Source organism: Cherax quadricarinatus, chromosome 62 (genome assembly GCF_038502225.1).
Source record: "Cherax quadricarinatus isolate ZL_2023a chromosome 62, ASM3850222v1, whole genome shotgun sequence".
NCBI lineage: Eukaryota > Metazoa > Arthropoda > Malacostraca > Decapoda > Parastacidae > Cherax > Cherax quadricarinatus.
Genome location: NC_091353.1, coordinates 8466542 through 8485534, shown reverse-complemented (window position 1 = coordinate 8485534; position 18993 = coordinate 8466542). Strand labels below are relative to the sequence as shown.

General features: G+C 39.8%; 1 protein-coding gene across 2 annotated transcripts in view; it reads right to left on the bottom strand.

Annotated features, from left to right (window-relative positions):
* eIF2Bepsilon (eukaryotic translation initiation factor 2B subunit epsilon) overlaps positions 1 to 18993 on the bottom strand; it is a 55462-nt gene that overhangs the window by 2855 nt on the left and 33614 nt on the right. For both annotated transcript variants that reach the window (XM_070098373.1, XM_070098374.1), the window contains 3 exons: positions 9183 to 9365; positions 5269 to 5408; positions 2415 to 2570 (listed from right to left, as the gene is read on the bottom strand). In XM_070098373.1, the coding sequence (XP_069954474.1) occupies positions 2415 to 2570; positions 5269 to 5408; positions 9183 to 9365 (479 nt within the window). The remainder of the gene's footprint in view (positions 1 to 2414; positions 2571 to 5268; positions 5409 to 9182; positions 9366 to 18993) is intronic.

Genomic DNA, 18993 nt, shown 5'->3' with positions numbered 1-18993 from the left:
CACATATCATACAATAAGCAGCAAAACATTTATTGTACTGAATAAGTCTTTGAGAAATATATGCTGACATTTTTGTACTCTGGAAGTATATGCTGACATTTTTGTACTCTGGAAGTATGTGCTGAGAACTGTTCTGGGAAATATCTACACAGATCCTCTTGTTCTAAAGAAATGAAAATAATTTTACTAGTTTGATAAACTGATTCAGAAAACATGAAGGAAACTAAAGATGATAAACATAATAACTGAGAATACACTACACTAATTATTATTATCATAACTAAGCACTAAACCCACAAGTCATACAGGTCTAATTATTACTATAACAGTAAGAACTCGCAAAGAGCTATGAAAGGTCTTATTGCACAGTATGTAAAGGCAAGTGCTAAACCTGTATGGGTCATACAGTGAGAGTACGGCAGGATAAAGCATTTAGATTACCCTCGTATCATTATTTTACTGGGAGAAAAATTTAGATTTTTCTCCCAGTAAATCTCTTGGTGTGCAAAACATTTATTTACTGGAGTTCCATTTTATCTATCACATTTCAAAGGAAAACACTATGTAGGTGTCTTGAGTGCTTGAGGAATGGGCCCCTCAAGTAAGGTTCCTTGATGCTGGTGAGGGGCTCTTGATCTAGGGAATTGGATGTGCTTCAGTTCCTTGAATTGAGTCTGAATACCTTCCATTGCCCTCCCCCCAGGCACTGTATAATCCTATGAGTTTAGTGCTCCCCTATGATAATAATACTAATAACTGAGGAATGAGAGACAATCATATTAAATACACAAATAACCCTCACATAGGAGACGAACTTTATGACAATGTTTCAGTATTATTTCAGTCACAATCCTGTGCCTTATTGTTCGTCATATTCAATGTAAGGAAAGGGAGGGTAGCTGGATCAAGAGCCACTTGCTAGCATCAAGGCACAATATACAGATTCTTCCTACTTTTGTGTTTCATTTTCTGAGCATCTGGGACTTTTCTGTTCACTGACAAGTGTTTAAAGCACTTATCTCACTTTAAAGCACTATACATCCCTGGACAGTTGTGATTTCTCAACTTCCAAACTATTTTATTATTATTTATTATTGACCTATGCTCCAATTACTTGAACTGAGTCTGAATACCCTTCCATTCCATAGGTGTTGTATGGGTTTAGTGATCCCCTATGTATGTAATAATAAGAATAATTTTATTAAGGTATATGTGGAGGCAAAAAATGTTATCTATGGAGGCAAAGAAGGAAATGTATGAAAGTATAGTAGTACTAACACTCTTATGTGGGTGTGAAGCTTGGGTTGTAAATGCTGCAGCAAGGAGGCAGTTGGAGGCAGTGGAGATGTCCTATCTAAGAGCAATGTGTGGTGTAAATATTATGCAGAAAATTTGGAGTGTGGAAATTAGGAGAAGGTGTGGAGTTAATAAAAGTATTAGTCAGAGGGCTGAAGAGGGTTTGTTGAGGTGGTTTGGTCATTTAGAGAGAATGGATCAAAGTAGAATGACATGGAGAGCGTATAAATCTGTAGGGGAAGGAAGGCGGGGTAGGGGTCGTCTTCGAAAAGGTTGGAGGGAGGGGGTAAAGGAGGTGTTGTGGGCGAGGGGTTTGGACTTCCAGCAAGTGTTCATGAGCGTGTTCGATAGGAGTGAATGGAGACAAATGGTATTTGGGACCTGACGATCTGTTGGAGTGTGAGCAGGGTAATATTTAGTGAAGGGATTCAGGGAAACCGGTTATTTTATATAACCAGACTTGAGTCCTGGAAATGGGAAGTACAATGCCTGCACTCTAAAGGAGGGGTTTGGGATGTTGGCAGTTTGGAGAGATATATTGTGTATTCTTATACGTATATACTTCTAAACTGTTGTATTTTGGGCACCTCTGCAAAAACAGTGATTATGTGTGAGTGAGGTGAAAGTGTTGAATGATGATGAAAGTATTTTCTTTTTGGGGATTTTCTTTCTCTTTGGGTCACCCTGCCTTGGTGGGAGACGGCCGACTTGTTGAAAAAAAATTAAAAAAAATTATGAACTATCACCATTCAAGTTTAGGGGTGACTTGATGCTTCTCTTAGATCAAACTTGATTACCTTCATTCCCTCCCCTCAAGGAAGGTTCCTTGATGCTAGTGAGGGGTTCTTGATCTAGGGAAATTGATCTGTGCTCCTGTTCCTTGAATTAAGCCCAAATACCTTTCATCCCCCCCCCTCACAAGCACTATAATCCTACGTTTAGCACTTCCCCCATGATTATAATAATAATAATAATATAAATAATACCTTCATTCCCCAGGCGCTACATGATCTAACAGGTTAAGCACCCTCCCCACAATAATAATAATAATAATCATCATCTACATTAATACTAATAATAATAACTATCAAGATTAAGAATGAGACAATAATACTCACCTCTATGGCATTCATAACAAGAACTTGGTCTCTAGCTTTCCGTATGTAATTTCTAAGAACATCCTTAAAAGCTGTTATTGAAATCTTAACGGTTCGCCATAAACTTTCCACACTACAATCTTCTGAAATCTTGTCCTCACCTGCACGGATGATGCCCTGCAATGTCAAAGTTAGGACTCTTTTAAAACAGATTATAATGTACTTAACACAAAATGTTTTTTTACTAGTGGTATACAAGGCAAATATAAGTCTCCAGTGTTATAACTGACTGCATTCAACAGAAGAAATCTTTTGTGAGGGTGAAACATTTTGGCAGTAAAGATACCCAAATACTGTACACGTGTTTCATTCACCGACAAAAATATTGCAGTAATATATTTAGCACATATAAGTAATAAAGAAGGTAGGTAGTAGGTTGGTAGATAGCAACTGCCCAGAGAGGTACTGCCATCCTGCTAAGTGAGTGTAAAACAAAAGCCTGTAATTGTTTTACACGATGTTAGGATTACTAGTGTCTCTTTTCTATCTCATAAACTTGCAAGATTCAGGTACATCTTGCTACTTCTACTTACACTTAGGTCACACTACACATGCACATACAAGCATATATGTATATACACACCCCTCTGGGTTTTCTGTTATTTTCTTACCAGTTCTTGTACTTGTTTATTTCCTCTTATCTCCATGGGGAAGTGGAACAGAATTTTTCCTTTGTAAGCCATGCGTGTCGTAAGAGGCGACTAAAATGCCAGTAACAAGGGGCTAGTAACCCCTTCTCCTGTATACATTACTAAAGTTAAAAAGAGAAGCTTTTGTTTTTCTTTTTGGGCCACCCTGCCTGGGTGGGATAAGGCCAGTTTGTTGAAAGAAGAAGTAATAAAGAAGGTAGGTAGTAGGTTGGTAGACAGCAACCACCCAGGGAGGTACTACCGTCCTGCCAAGTGAGTGTAAAACAAAAGCCTGTAATTGTTTTACACAATGGTAGGATTGCTGGTGTCTCTATCTCATAAACATGCAAAATTTCAGGTATGTCTTGCTGTTTCTACTTACACTTAGGTCACACTACACATGCCTGTACAAGTATATACATATATACACACACTTCTCTGGGTTTTCTGCTATTTTCTTGCTAGTTCTTGTACTTGTTTATTTCCTCTTATCTCCATGGGGAAGTGGAACAGAATTCTTCCTTCGTAAGCCATATGTGTCATAAGAGGAAACTAAAATGCCGGGAGCAAGGAGCTAGTAACCCCTTCTCCTGTATACATTACTAGAGTTAAAAAGAGAAACCTTTGTTTTTCTTTTTGGGCCACCCTGCCTGGGTGGGATACAGCTGATTTGTTGAAAGAAGAAGTAATAAAGAACTGTGTGTTATGAAAAGTTTGAAAAAAAAAACAAAGCAAGTTAAATCTGAGATAAAATACAAAAATTGAAGATCAGGGGAAAGAATCCTGAAAAAGATCAATGTTAAAGACTTTAAAATGGTGGAGAGCAGAGAACAATTGTGTAGCTAAGAAAGAGTGGTTTAGCAAGGAAAGCAGCTTCTCCCCTGAACATATTCAGTGCCTTTTTTTTTTTTTTTTGCCTATGCCTTTTTCAGCTGTACTTCTTGTAAAACTATTTTTACTGTGGTTGAATTTCTAATACAAAACAGCATGTATTCAATGTAAAATTATTCTCTCTAAGAAAAATAAAAAAAAGTCTAAACATATATAATAAAATTAGAATGATTTTATTTGGCACCTTTCTTTTATGTCCTTGCTTCCTTTGATGTTAGACCCTGGCACTGCTACTGGTGGAGAGATAGAAGATACACTGATCTATGCACATATCCATGAGTCAGGTTAATATGCCTGATCCCCAGGTGCATCAGGATGTCTTCTTATGAGGAAAACAAAAGCTAGAGCACATTAATGCCCAACAACAGGTTTCAGTCTAAAAAGTTCAGTCTTTGTGGTGCTCAGCACCTGAAGAAAAGACAGTCATTACATAAAAGAGACAGGGCTTATGGACCCATGGGATCTGACAAGACATGCTTCAACTCTACATCTTCATTGCCAGAAATGTTAGTGGGGCTAGGATACTAGCAGAAAAAAAACAGACGTGTGAGAAATGCAGCCGGAAAAGCATCCTGGACTTCGTGAAGAAAAGGGTGAGAGGGACTGAATAAGTCCAGCTTTGAGGAATTAAACACATATGCAACATCTGTGTGTTTTTATTTGTAGATATTTTGCCATCCAGTGGCTCTATCAATACAAATTGTACTGATAAAGCCACTGGATGATGAAATGTCTACAAATAAAGACACACAGATGTTGCACGTGTCTATTTCTTCATCTTGTCAGTATTTTATACTATTCATTTACAAATTCAACCTTGAATATGTGAGTGTGATTGGGACCTGCCTACCATGGGCTGGGAGGCTTACTGCACTGCTCTTCTTATCTTCTTAATAAATAATCAAGAATGAAAAGGCACAATACCATGACTGGAACAGCACACAAATAACCCGTACACAGAGTGAAACTTATGACGTTTCAGTTTGACTTGGGCCATTAATCAAATAATCACTATGCCAAAATAACAAGTGCAGTGAACATGCATGATGCTAATAACAAATATCATGTAAGGAGTGAGTCACAAAATCGTAATGACACGATTACAAACAAACTATACCATGGGTGGGGCTTGAACTCATGGCAGGCGAGTCGTAAAACTACAGGCCAGCACGTTAGCCAGCTGGCCCAGTGGCTTATGCGCTGACCTGGAGTTTTTACAACTCATTCGCCACGAGTTCAATCCCTGCTTGTGGTAAGGCTTGATCACATAAGGAGAACACAATATCTCCACTCACCTGAGTCACAGTGGTGAGGACATCTTCCATGCTCATGTTATAAGCATGACGTGAGGCATTAATTTCTAAAACCACATTCTCCGATGCTGATGACTCGCGCAGAGCATTTGTAAGACTCTCCATCATTTCACGCTTGAACTCTGAAACAATAATGTCAAACTTCGTGTAGTTAGTGTATTAAGCATACATCAATACAGAAATTACTATCTTGACCATCAAGGAAAAGTGACCCAAAGAAGGAAACACATTAACCCTTAGCTGTCCTAGAAGAAGCATGAAAATGTTATTTAAATGACCCTCTGAACTAGGACATTTAGAACCACTGAAATTCATTAAAAATGAAGCTAAATCAGAAAGATGCAAAGGCCTCAAAATTTTAATCTGACATGAACACAAAAGCTAAAAAGATATAAAATATTAATATATGCAGCAGATAATTTAACAACATTTTGGCTGTAATGTGTGGGCAAAACGTTAATCATTAATGTAGATATCTGTGGGCAAAACAATCATTAATGTAGATATCTGCTGCATTGTAGCGTCATTTACGCCATCTCGTCAGTGTTTACATACCATTCCCAGGTCTAAATAAAAGGTTTACTTTGTTTATGTGTCTAATTCATCTGGTGAAGGTCACCTCAATCTGTGTATTTTTTCATTATGCTTATAGAAATAAAGACCGAATTAAGTCAAGCTTTTTCTAAATTGAATTCAGAATGCTGGATATCTATAATATATGATGCAACCTAATATACAATGTGTGCCAATTTTAAGCAAAATTTTGTAAAACCAGATCTGAGAAATTAACAATGAATTACCTCCTTTATTTATGGGGGAAAAACAGGAGAATTATGGGTAATAGAATTTAATAATGCTAAACTAAACACTGCTACAGCTTGATTCGAGTTTATTATATCCCGTTTAACACATGTAAAATGGTACATAATACTGGCACATTGAAGTCAAGAGTCTGTAAGCTTGTTCTAGCTCACCCCTCAAGGGAGGTTCATTGACGTTGGTGAGGGGCTCTTGATCTAGGGAATTGGATCTGTGCTCCGGTTCCCTGAATTGAGTCTGAATACCTTCCATCCCCCCCATATGTGCTGTATAATCCTACAGGTTTAGCACTCCCCATGATTATAACAATCATAACAATGTTCTTGTAAGTAGTAGGTTGGTAGACAGCAACCGCCCAGGGAGGTACTACCGTCCTGCCAAGTGAGTGTTAAATGGAAACCTGTAATTGTTTTACATGATAGTAGGATTGCTGGTGTCCTGTTTTCTGTCTCATGAACATGCAAGGTTTGAGGTACATCTTGCTACTTCTACTTACACTTAGGTCACATTACACGTACATGTACAAGCATATAAATACATACACACCCCTCTGGGTTTTCTTCTATTTTCTTTCTAGTTCTTGTTCTTGTTTATTTCTTATCTCCATGGGGAAATGGAACAGAATTCTTCCTCCGTAAGCCATGCGTGTTATAAGAGGCGACTAAAATGCTGGGAGCAAGGGGCTAGTAACCCCTTCTCCTGTATATATTACTAAATGTAAAAGGAGAAACTTTCGTTTTTCCATTTGGGCCACCCCGCCTCGGTGGGATACGGCTGGTGTGTTGAAAGAAAGAAGAAACATGCAAGATTTCAGGTACGTCTTGCTACTTCTACTTACACTTAGGTCACACTACTCATACATGTACAAGTATATATATACACACCCCTCTGGGTTTTCTGCTATTTTCTTTCTAGTTCTTGTTCTTGTTTATTTCCTCTTATCTCCATGGGGAAGTGGAACAGAATTCTTCCTCTGTAAGCCATGCGTGTTGTAAGAGGCGACTAAAATGCTGGGAGCAAGGGCCTAGTAATCCCTTCTCCTGTATAAATTACTAAATTTAAAAAGAGAAACTTTCGTTTTTCTTTTTGGGCCACCCTGCCTTGGTAGGATATGGCCGGTTTGTTGGAAAAAAAAATAATGTTCTAGCTCAGATAGGTTAAATCTAACACTTTTTTTATGGGCCTCGTTCACAAAATGTTTCACATCTTACATCTGGAAGCCATTCTTAAACTTTTTTTTTTTTTTTTTTTTTTCAACAAGTCGGCCGTCTCCCACCGAGGCAGGGTGACCCAAAAAAAGAAAATCCCCAAAAAGAAAATACTTTCATCATCATTCAACACTTTCACCACACTCGCACATTATCACTGTTTTTGCAGAGGTGCTCAGAATACAACAGTCTAGAAGCATACACATATAAAGATACACAACATATCCCTCCAAACTGCCAATATCCCAAACCCCTCCTTTAAAGTGCAGGCATTGTACTTCCCATTTCCAGGACTCAAGTCCGACTATATGAAAATAACCGGTTTCCCTGAATTCCTTCACTAAATATTACCCTGCTCACACTCCAACAGATCGTCAGGTCCCAAGTACCATTCGTCTCCATTCACTCCTATCTAACACGCTCACGCACGCTTGGTGGAAGTCCAAGCCCCTTGCCCACAAACCTCCTTTACCCCCTCTCTCCAACCCTTTCGAGGACGACCCCTACCCCGCCTTCCTTCCCCTATAGATTTATATGCTTTCCATGTCATTCTACTTTGATCCATTCTCTCTAAATGACCAAACCACCTCAACAACCCCTCTTCTGCCCTCTGACTAATACTTTTATTAACTCCACACCTTCTCCTAATTTCCACACTCCGAATTTTCTGCATAATATTTACACCACACATTGCCCTTAAACAGGACATCTCCACTGCCTCCAACCGTCTCCTCGCTGCTGCATTTACCACCCAAGCTTCACACCCATATAAGAGTGTTGGTACTACTATACTTTCATACATTCCCTTCTTTGCCTCCATAGATAACGTTTTTTGACTCCACATATACCTCAACGCACCACTCACCTTTTTTCTCTCATCAATTCTATGATTAACCTCATCCTTCATAAATCCATCCGCCTTATACTAAGCAAAATGATCAATACCAAAGGTGTTTTATCCACCTATGACAAGTGACAGATTACCTGTGGAAGCCTTTCTTAAAACTTTCTGATAATTATATACAGTACTTTCTGGAAATAATCAATTCTAATTTACAAAGTTATTGAAAAAATTAGCTACTGAAAAGGTGTTTCATCCTAGTGTGAGCAATGAACACTTGTCATTGCTCAATAATAATCCCCATGGAGTTTGAAACTCAGAAAATTAATTGGCTTGTATATTTTGGCCCCCCTGCTGGGGTCCTCTTCAGCAAATAGGACCCCAGAAGGGGAGTGAAATGATTAACTTATCACATTACAGATGCTCCGTGCTTTACTATGGTTTGGTTTACGATATTTCGATTTTACAATGGAATGATAAAACTATTTTTGTGCTGTACATTTATTGATAGGATAAACTTGCATTCATTTATTTACTTTTCAATAATAGTACATCGGTACCTTGAATTTCAGCTTTAATTCGTTCCAGAAGGCTGTTTGTTTGAGTGCCATTACCGAACGAATTTGTTCCCATAAGGAAAAATGTAAATTAGATAAGTCCGTTTCAGACCCCCAAAATTACACTTACAAAATCACTTACAAAAATACACTTACATAATTGTTCGAGTCGGGAGCTGTTCGAAATTCAAGGTACCACTGTAGTATTTAGTTAGTCACAGTAATTATTTATTTATATATTCAGTCACAGTAGTTATTTATTTACTTTTTCCCACTAAGGCAGGATGACCCAAAAAAGAAACACTTTCACCATCATTCACACATAATCATTGTCTTTGCAGAGGCACCCAGATATGACAGTTTAAATGTCATTCCAATCAATATCCCAAACCCCTTCTTTATCATATCATTTATTATTTATCATATCATATTCATTTTCAACCTAGTTATTGTCTTTCTCTCGTGACTCACCATGCTCACGTTGCTCATCCTCGTCACTCATGTGAGGTGAATCTGATGCTTCATCACTGACCTCATCTTCTTCATCTTCATCTACAAGTTCCCCATTTAGTGCTTCTTCTTCATCCTCTTCCACCTCCTCTGGTTCTATCACAAAGGCACGACCTTTGGCTCCACAAATCACTGGATCTGGTTCTGGAAAGTTTATGAAATAATTAAGAACTCAGGCTCATATTACGTATTTTTAATATTATTATTCCATGGGGAAGTGGATAAGAATCATTCCTCCATAAGCCATGCAAATCACATGAGGTGACTATAATACTGAAAGCAATGGACTAGTAAAGCCTTCTCCTCTATAAATTACTAAATGAAAAGAGAGGAGAAGTTTCATTTCTTCTTTTTCGGGGTCACCCTGCCATGGTAGGAGAAGGCCAGTGCTAATTTTTTTTTTTTCAACAAACCAGCCATCTCCCAACAAGGTAGGGTGACCCTAAATAAGAAGAAATAAGTAAGTAAGTAAGTTTATTCAGGTATACACAAATACAGTTACATAGAATTATCATACATAGCAGAATATGTGTAGAGAACCTGGGATAACCCAAAAAAGTCAGACAGAGTGACTTATTTCCATTGGGGTCCTTTTACCTTATTATTAAAATATAAAGGTTATAATATTTTCTTATTATTCTATAATGAAGATAACATTTTTTTTTTTTTAACAAGTTGGCCGTCTCCCACCGAGGCAGGGTGATCCAAAAAAGAAAGAAAATCCCCAAAAAGAAAATACTTTCATCACCATTCAACACTTCCACCACACTCACACATTATCACTGTTTTTGCAGAGGTGCTCAGAATACAACAGTTTAGAAGCATATACGTATAAAGATACACAACATATCCCTCCAAACTGCCAATATCCCAAACCCCCCTTTAAAGTGCAGGCACTGTACTTCCCATTTCCAGGACTCAAGTCTGACTATATGAAAATAACCGGTTTCCCTGAATCCCTTCACTAAATATTACCCTGCTCACACTCCAACAGATCGTCAGGTCCCAAGTACCATTCATCTCCATTCACTCCTATCTAACACGCTCACGCACGCTTGCTGGAAGTCCAAGCCCCTTGCCCACAAAACCTCCTTTACCCCCTCTCTCCAACCCTTTCGAGGATGACCCCTACCCCGCCTTCCTTCCCCTATAGATTTATATGCTTTCCATGTCATTCTACTTTCATCCATTCTCTCTAAATGACCAAACCACCTCAACAACCCCTCTTCTGCCCTCTGACTAATACTTTTATTAACTCCACACCTTTTCCTAATTTCCACACTCCGAATTTTCTGCATAATATTTACACCACACATTGCCCTTAAACAGGACATCTCCACTGCTTCCAACCATCTCCTCGCTGCTGCATTTACAACCCAAGCTTCACACCCATATAAGAGTGTTGGTACTACTATACTTTCATACATTCCCTTCTTTGCCTCCATAGATAATGTTTTTTGACTCCACATATACCTCAACACACCACTCACCTTTTTTCCCTCATCAATTCTATGATTAACCTCATCCTTCATAAATCCATCCACCGACACGTCAACTCCCAAGTATCTGAAAACATTCACTTCTTCCATACTCCTCCTCCCCAATTTGATATCCAATTTTTCTTTATCTAAATCATTTGATACCCTCATCACCTTACTCTTTTCTATGTTCACTTTCAACTTTCTACCTTTACACACATTCCCAAACTCATCCACTAATCTTTGCAATTTTTCTTTAGAATCTCCCATAAGCACAGTATCATCAGCAAAAAGTAACTGTGTCAATTCCCATTTTGAATTTGATTCCCCAAAATTTAATCCCACCCCTCTCCCGAACACCCTAGCATTTACTTCCTTTACAACCCCATCTATAAATATATTAAACAACCATGGTGACATTACACATCCCTGTCTAAGACCTACTTTTACCGGGAAGTAGTCTCCCTCTCTTCTACACACCCTAACCTGAGCCTCACTATCCTCATAAAAACTCTTTACAGCATTTAATAACTTACCACCTATTCCATATATGTACTTGCAACATCTGCCACATTGCTCCTCTATCCACTCTATCATATGCCTTTTCTAAATCCATAAATGCAATAAAAACTTCCCTACCTTTATCTAAATACTGTTCACATATATGCTTCAATGTAAACACTTGATCTACACATCCCCTACCCACTCTGAAACCTCCTTGCTCATCCGCAATCCTACATTCTGTCTTACCTCTAATTCTTTCAATTAAAACCCTACCGTACACTTTTCCTGGTATACTCAGTAAACTTATTCCTCTATAATTTTTACAGTCTCTTTTGTCCCCTTTCCCTTTATATAAAGGGACTATACATGCTCTCTGCCAATCCCTAGGTACCTTCCCCTCTTTCATACATTTATTAAACAAAAGTACCAACCACTCCAACACTATATCCCCCCCTGCTTTTAACATTTCTGTCATGATCTCATCAGTTCAAGCTGCTTTACCCCCTTTCATTCTACGTAATGCCTCACGTACCTCCCCCACACTTACATTCTGCTGTTCTTCACTCCTAAAAGATGGTATACCTCCCTGGCCAGTGCATGAAATTACTGCCTCTCTTTCTTCCTTAACATTTAAAAGTTCCTCAAAATATTCTCACCATCTACCTAATACCTCCATCTCCCCATCTACTAACTCCCCTACTCTGTTTTTAACTGACAAATCCATACTTTCCCTAGGCTTTCTTAACTTGTTTAACTCACTCCAAAATTTTTTCTTATTTTCATTAAAATTTCTTGACAGTGCCTCTCCCACTCTATCATCTGCTCTCCTTTTGCCCTCTCTCACCACTCTCTTTACCTTTCTTTTACTCTCCATATACTCTGCTCTTCTTATAACACTTCTGCTTTGTAAAAACCTCTCATAAGCTACCTTTTTCTCTTTTATCACACCCTTTACTTCATCATTCCACCAATCACTCCTCTTTCCTCCTGCCCCCACCCTCCTATAACCACAAACTTCTGCCCCACATTCTAATACTGCATTTTTAAAACTATTCCAACCCTCTTCAACCCCCCCACTACTCATCTTTGCACTAGCCCACCTTTCTGCCAATAGTGGCTTATATCTCACCCGAACTTCCTCCTCCCTTAGTTTATACACTTTCACCTCCCTCTTACTTGTTGTTGCCACCTTCCTCTTTTCCCATCTATTATCTTATTATCATACTAAAAGACTATCTACTACACGAGGGTTATTAAGACTATCTACAATACGAGGGTCATTACTAGGAATAAGGTAAAATTTACACGTATGTTAGCTAAAAAATAGAAAATCATTCCCCTCCCTTTCTGTAGCTACATTCATCAGACACCTTTTGGCACTCTTCTTGAACTGGTTCATGCTATGACTGGCTTTGACATGTGCGGGCAGTCTGTTCCATTCCTTTATTGCTGTACAATAAAAGGTGTTTGAAGCCTGGCCACTGACTGTGGGTACTACAAAGTTGTGCTCTCTCCCCCTAGTACTATGATTGCTTTGGTTCCCAACCTTGACAAAATTGACAGCATCACTGTCTTGCATCACCATCACTGTCTTGCCAGAAGTGCAGTGACACTACAGTTTAAAAGTGCAAATATCTCTACCCCTCCTTCAGAGTGGAGGCGCTGTACTTTCCACCTCCAGGACTCAAGTCTGGTTAACCAGTTTCCCTGAATCCCTCTATAAATACGCATTATCTCACTCACATTCCAACAGGCCATCAAAGGCCATACAGCACCATAATGCTTAACCCTTTCAGGGTCGGCAGGCCCTCTCCCAAATCTGTTCTCAGAGTCGGTAAAAAAAAAAAAAAAAAAAAAAATTCTTATGAAAAGACAGTGTTTTTTCTTTTCTAAATTTTATAGGCTAAAAAAAATTTTTTACCTTCAATACTTACCAAGATATGGAGGCGTGAAGTTGACAGAAAATGACCGGCATACGGTAACATCGCCGACTGCCGGTCACCCGGTATTACTTTATTTTTTTTTTAGTACTATTTTCTTTTATTTTTTAATTTTTTTTTAAAGTTACTTTTATGGCCTGTGAGACCAATATGAGCACTATTTTGTACGTTATTTCTTTTTCTATGCAGTACTACACAATAACTGCACAAACACTGTTGTCACTATTTTGTTTACAAAACTTATTTACACAAACGAACAATACAAAATGTTGTTTATTACTATTTTTCTATATTTTATATACACATATACAGTCACAGGGAATGTTTCTAGAAGTTCTGCAGCCTGTGGAAGTCTTTGAAACATGGTGTCATGCACAGTGGTGTTTTACACTCCTCACACATAAAACGAGTGTCTCTGTGTTGTTGTGGGCATGTTTTTGTATGTGCACAGACGTAACACCTCTTCTGAGCCTTTTTCTTGAAAGTAGTAGCAGGCAGTTTTGTTAGGAAGTGATCACCATGCTTCAGACGAGAAAGTAGTTGTTGATAATTACGTGGGCTGTTTTCTATTGCAGGTGCTGTTCCTTGGTACTTGATTATTATTTGTCTGACGACAGACAAACAAAATTCGCCATATGGTGGTTTGTTTCTGGTCTTCATCTTATATACATATATTATAAGCATTGAGCATGGAAATGTCCAGAATATGGAAACAGAGTTTTATGTACCACTTATAACTCTTGCAAACCCAATCAGCAAACCCAATCTGCATGTCACATTTGTCCACTGAATGCATATTGAGGGTGTAGTCAGTCACAGCTGCAGGTTTTAGAATGGGTTCATTGCTTTCTCTATGCTGCCTGCCAGTGTCTGCCATTTCATTAGGGTGAACTGATGACAACAGTGTGACATCTCGTTTGTCATGTCACCGAAGTGCCATAATGTTATTGGCAGCAAACGCCTGCACCTCACCTCTACGAGTGCCAGCATTGAACCTGGGCATATGTTTACGATTTGCACGCACTATGCCACACACATCTGCCATGTTCACTCGCAAGAAATCACTGACTAAAAGGCTTTGTACCAGTTATCAGAATATAATGTATGTCCCTTACCAAGATATGGTTCCATCATTGCTCTAACCACATCACCGGAGATACCCAGTAACTTCCTGGTATCTCGCAATGTATTACTTCCAGTGTACACAATTGTATCCAATACAAAACCACTGTAACAATCACAAAGTACAAACAACTTTATACCAAAGTGTTTCCTCTTGCTTGGTATGTACTGCTTGAATGAGAGTCTTCATTAAAACAGAATCAAAGACTTGTCAATTACAAGCTTCCTGAAGGGATAAAAATACATATTAAATTTCTGTTTCAGATACACAAACACATTCCTAATCTCATATAACCTGTCATCTCTGTCAGGCCTGGCTTTGTCTGAAAAGAGAAGCATACATAATAGTAGCACAAATCGATTCACTGGCATTATTATTATTGTAGCTACACTGAGAGTAAAAGGTAGATGGGATACAAGGAAAATAGAAGCATCAGGGAAGAGAGAGGTGAAGGTTTATTAACTAAAAGAGGAGGCAGTTAGGGTAAGATATAAACAGCTATTGGAGGATAGATGGGCTAGTGAGAGCATAGGCAATGGGGTCGAAGAGGTATGGGGTAGGTTTAAAAATGTAATGTTTAGAGTGTTCAGCAGAAGTTTGTGGTTACAGGAAAGTGGGTGCGGGAGGAAAGAGGAGCGATTGGTGGAATGATGATGTAAAGAGAGTAGTAAGGGAGAAAAAGTTAGCATATGAGAAGTTTTTACAAAGTAGAAGTGATGCAAGGAGGGAAGAGTATATGGAGAAAAAGAGAGAGGTTAAGAGAGTGGTGAAGCAATGTAAAAAGAGAGCAAATGAGAGAGTGGGTGAGATGTTATCAACAAATTTTGTTGAAAATAAGAAAAAGTTTTGGAGTGAGATTAACAAGTTAAGGAAGCCTAGAGAACAAATAGATTTGTCAGTTAAAAATAGGAGAGGAGAGTTATTAAATGGAGAGTTAGAGGTATTGGGAAGATGGAGGGAATATTTTGAGGAATTGTTAAATGTTGATGAAGATAGGGAAGCTGTGATTTCGTGTATAGGGCAAGGAGGAATAACATCTTGTAGGAGCGAGGAAGAGCCAGTTGTGAGTGTGGGGGAAGTTCGTGAGGCAGTAGGTAAAATGAAAGGGGGTAAGGCAGCCGGGATTGATGGGATAAAGATAGAAATGTTAAAAGCAGGTGGGGATATAGTTTTGGAGTGGTTGGTGCAATTATTTAATAAATGTATGGATGAGGGTAAGGTACCTAGGGATTGGCAGAGAGCTTGCATAGTTCCTTTGTATAAAGGCAAAGGGGACAAAAGAGAGTGCAAAAATTATAGGGGGATAAGTCTGTTGAGTCCTAGGTAGTAGGTTGGTAGACAGCAACCGCCCAGGGAGGTACTACCGTCCTGCCAAGTGAATGTAAAACTGAAGCCTGTAACTGTTTTACACGATGGTAGGATTGCTGGTGTCTTTTTTTTTCTGTCTCATACACATGCAAGATTTCAGGTATGTCTTGCTACTTCTACTTACACTTAGGTCACACTACACATACATGTACAAGCATATATATACATACCCCTTTGGGTTTTCTTCTGTTTTCTTTCTAGTTCTTGTTCTTGTTTATTTCCTCTTACCTCCATGGGGAAGTGGAACAGAATTCTTCCTCCGTAAGCCATGCGTGTTGTAAGAGGCGACTAAAATGCCGGGAGCAAGGGGCTAGTAACCTCTTCTCCTGTATATATTACTAAATGCAAAAGGAGAAACTTTCGTTTTTCCTTTTGGGCCACCCCGCCTCGGTGAGATACAGCCGGTGTGTTGAAAGAAAGAAGTCTGTTGAGTATACCTGGTAAAGTGTATGGTAGAGTTATTATTGAAAGAATCAAGAGTAAGACGGAGAATAGGATAGCAGATGAACAAGGAGGCTTTAGGAAAGGTAGGGGGTGTGTGGACCAGGTGTTTACAGTGAAACATATAAGTGAACAGTATTTAGATAAGGCTAAAGAGGTCTTTGTGGCATTTATGGATTTGGAAAAGGCATATGACAGGGTGGATAGGGGGGCAATGTGGCAGATGTTGCAGGTGTATGGTATAGGAGGTAGGTTACTGAAAGCAGTGAAGAGTTTTTACGAGGATAGTGAGGCTCAAGTTAGAGTATGTAGGAAAGAGGGAAATTATTTCCCAGTAAAAGTAGGCCGTAGACAAGGATGTGTGATGTCACCGTGGTTGTTTAATATATTTATAGATGGGGTTGTAAGAGAAGTAAATGCGAGGGTCTTGGCAAGAGGCGTGGAGTTATAAGATAAAGAATCACACATAAAGTGGGAGTTGTCACAGTTGCTCTTTGCTGATGACACTGTGCTCTTGGGAGATTCTGAAGAGAAGTTGCAGAGATTGGTGGATGAATTTGGTAGGGTATGCAAAAGAAGAAAATTAAAAGTGAATACAGGAAAGAGTAAGGTTATGAGGATAACAAAAATATTAGGTGATGAAAGATTGGATATCAGATTGTAGGGAGAGAGTATGGAGGAGGTGAATGTATTCAGATATTTGGGAGTGGACGTGTCAGCGGATGGGTCTATGAAAGATGAGGTGAATCATAGAATTGATGAGGGGAAAAGGGTGAGTGGTGCCCTTAGGAGTCTGTGGAGACAAAGAACTTTGTCCCTGGAGGCAAAGAGGGGAATGTATGAGAGTATAGTTTTACCAACGCTCTTACATGGGTGTGAAGCATGGGTGATGAATGTTGCAGCGAGGAGAAGGCTGGAGGCAGTGGAGATGTCATGTCTGAGGGCAATGTGTGGTGTGAATATAATGCACAGAATTCGTAGTTTGGAAGTTAGGAGGAGATGCGGGATTACCAAAACTGTTGTCCAGAGGGCTGAGGAAGGGTTGTTGAGGTGGTTCGGACATGTAGAGAGAATGGAGCGAAACAGAATGACTTCAAGAGTGTATCAGTCTGTAGTGGAAGGAAGGCGGGATAGGGGTCGGCCTAGGAAAGGTTGGAGGGAGGGGGTAAAGGAGGTTTTGTGTGCGAGGGGCTTGGACTTCCAGCAGGCATGCGTGAGTGTGTTTGATAGGAGTGAATGGAGACAAATGGTTTTTAATACTTGACGTGCTGTTGGTGTGTGAGCAAAGTAACATTTATGAAGGGGTTCAGGGAAACCGGCAGGCCGGACTTGAGTCCTGGAGATGGGAAGTACAGTGCCTGCACTCTGAAGGAGGGGTGTTAATGTTGCAGTTTAAAAACTGTAGTGTAAAGCACCCTTCTGGCAAGACAGTGATGGAGTGAATGATGGTGAAAGTTTTTCTTTTTCGGGCCACCCTGCCTTGGTGGGAATCGGCCAGTGTGATAATAAAAAAAAAAATAATAAATATATCATTGAAACCTGGGGTTGCAATTAGGCAGTCTGTTGACCAGTATGATTTCACACTGTGCTTATACACATGTGGCATAAGCATTATTGTGGCAAAGAAAAGATACATCTCAGCCACAGTTGCCTCCTTCCACTGGTGTAGGTGTGAGTTTGGTGAAAGTATCGTGTTTGCCATGGTGTACTTGTAGTATCTGTTGCTTTCCCTGACAGTAATTTCCATCAGGGGTTCGTCAAAGAATAACTCAAAACATTCCAGTTCAGTGGCATTGTTCCCAAGTGTACAAGATGGCTGTATTCCACTTTGGCTTTCATCAAACTGATGGGGATTTGGAACAAAATTGGCAGCTTCCTGCCAATCCCAGGTGCGGTCTGCTGGTGAGTACTGGATACTGACAGGTGGTTGTGGAGGCTGGTGTGGTGGGTGGGTGGGTGGGGGATGATGGCCTTTCTTGTAGATCAGCTGAGGCAGCGGCGTGGGTGGCAGCATGGGTGGCAGCGTGGGTGGCAGCATGGGTGGCAGCGTGGGTGGCAGCAAGGCCCACTGCTGGTGCCTCACGGCCGGCACCACCACTTATACCACCATGCACATTTTCCATCCCAACTGCAACACTATCATCTTCATTTTCACTATCTGTTCCTGTTGTACTGCCATGGGATGTACTCCGAGATGTACTTCTTCCTCTTGGAATAGCATATGGCACACTACCAGAGCGCATATACCGTCATATATACTGACGCTTCACTGGAGAATATTCCACTTCACTATCACTACTGGAAATGTTTTCAAGAGCTTGTAGTTCATATTCACTATCACTATCATCACCAATGCTCACATCTGAGTCCGGGATATGGGAAACTAGGAGTTTCCTCTTTGATTCTGGTACAACTGAATGTGAACAAGACGGCCCAGCACCAGAGGTGGAAGGCTGTGGGTTGTCTGGGTTTTCCTTACTATTACCGGTATTGTGGTCATTAGTTTCGGTCACAACCTCATCAAAACCTTGAAACTCATCTTCACTAGCACTTCCATCTGTATTAGAACTGTCACTGGGGAACAAAAGTGTCCCAATTCGCTGAGGAGTGAGGAGTTTCTTACTGCGAGGCATGGTGAACAAGGTCTACTAAAATGGCATTCCCACAATGCGCCACTGGGTCCCAGATTTTTTTTCTACCCCGCACACTGACCACACAGACCCATTCTCTCACATCTAGGCCTACCAGCTGTTTCCCACTTCTTTATTGAGTGTTGGTTGAAGGGCAACTGAGAGATATTTGACCTTGTTATACCAGTCACAGAATTGAAATGAGCATGCAGCCTCTGTTGCTTGGTTAAATTTGCTTAACCCTTTCAGGGTTGGTGCTGTACTAGTACGGCACCAACCCTGGCATGC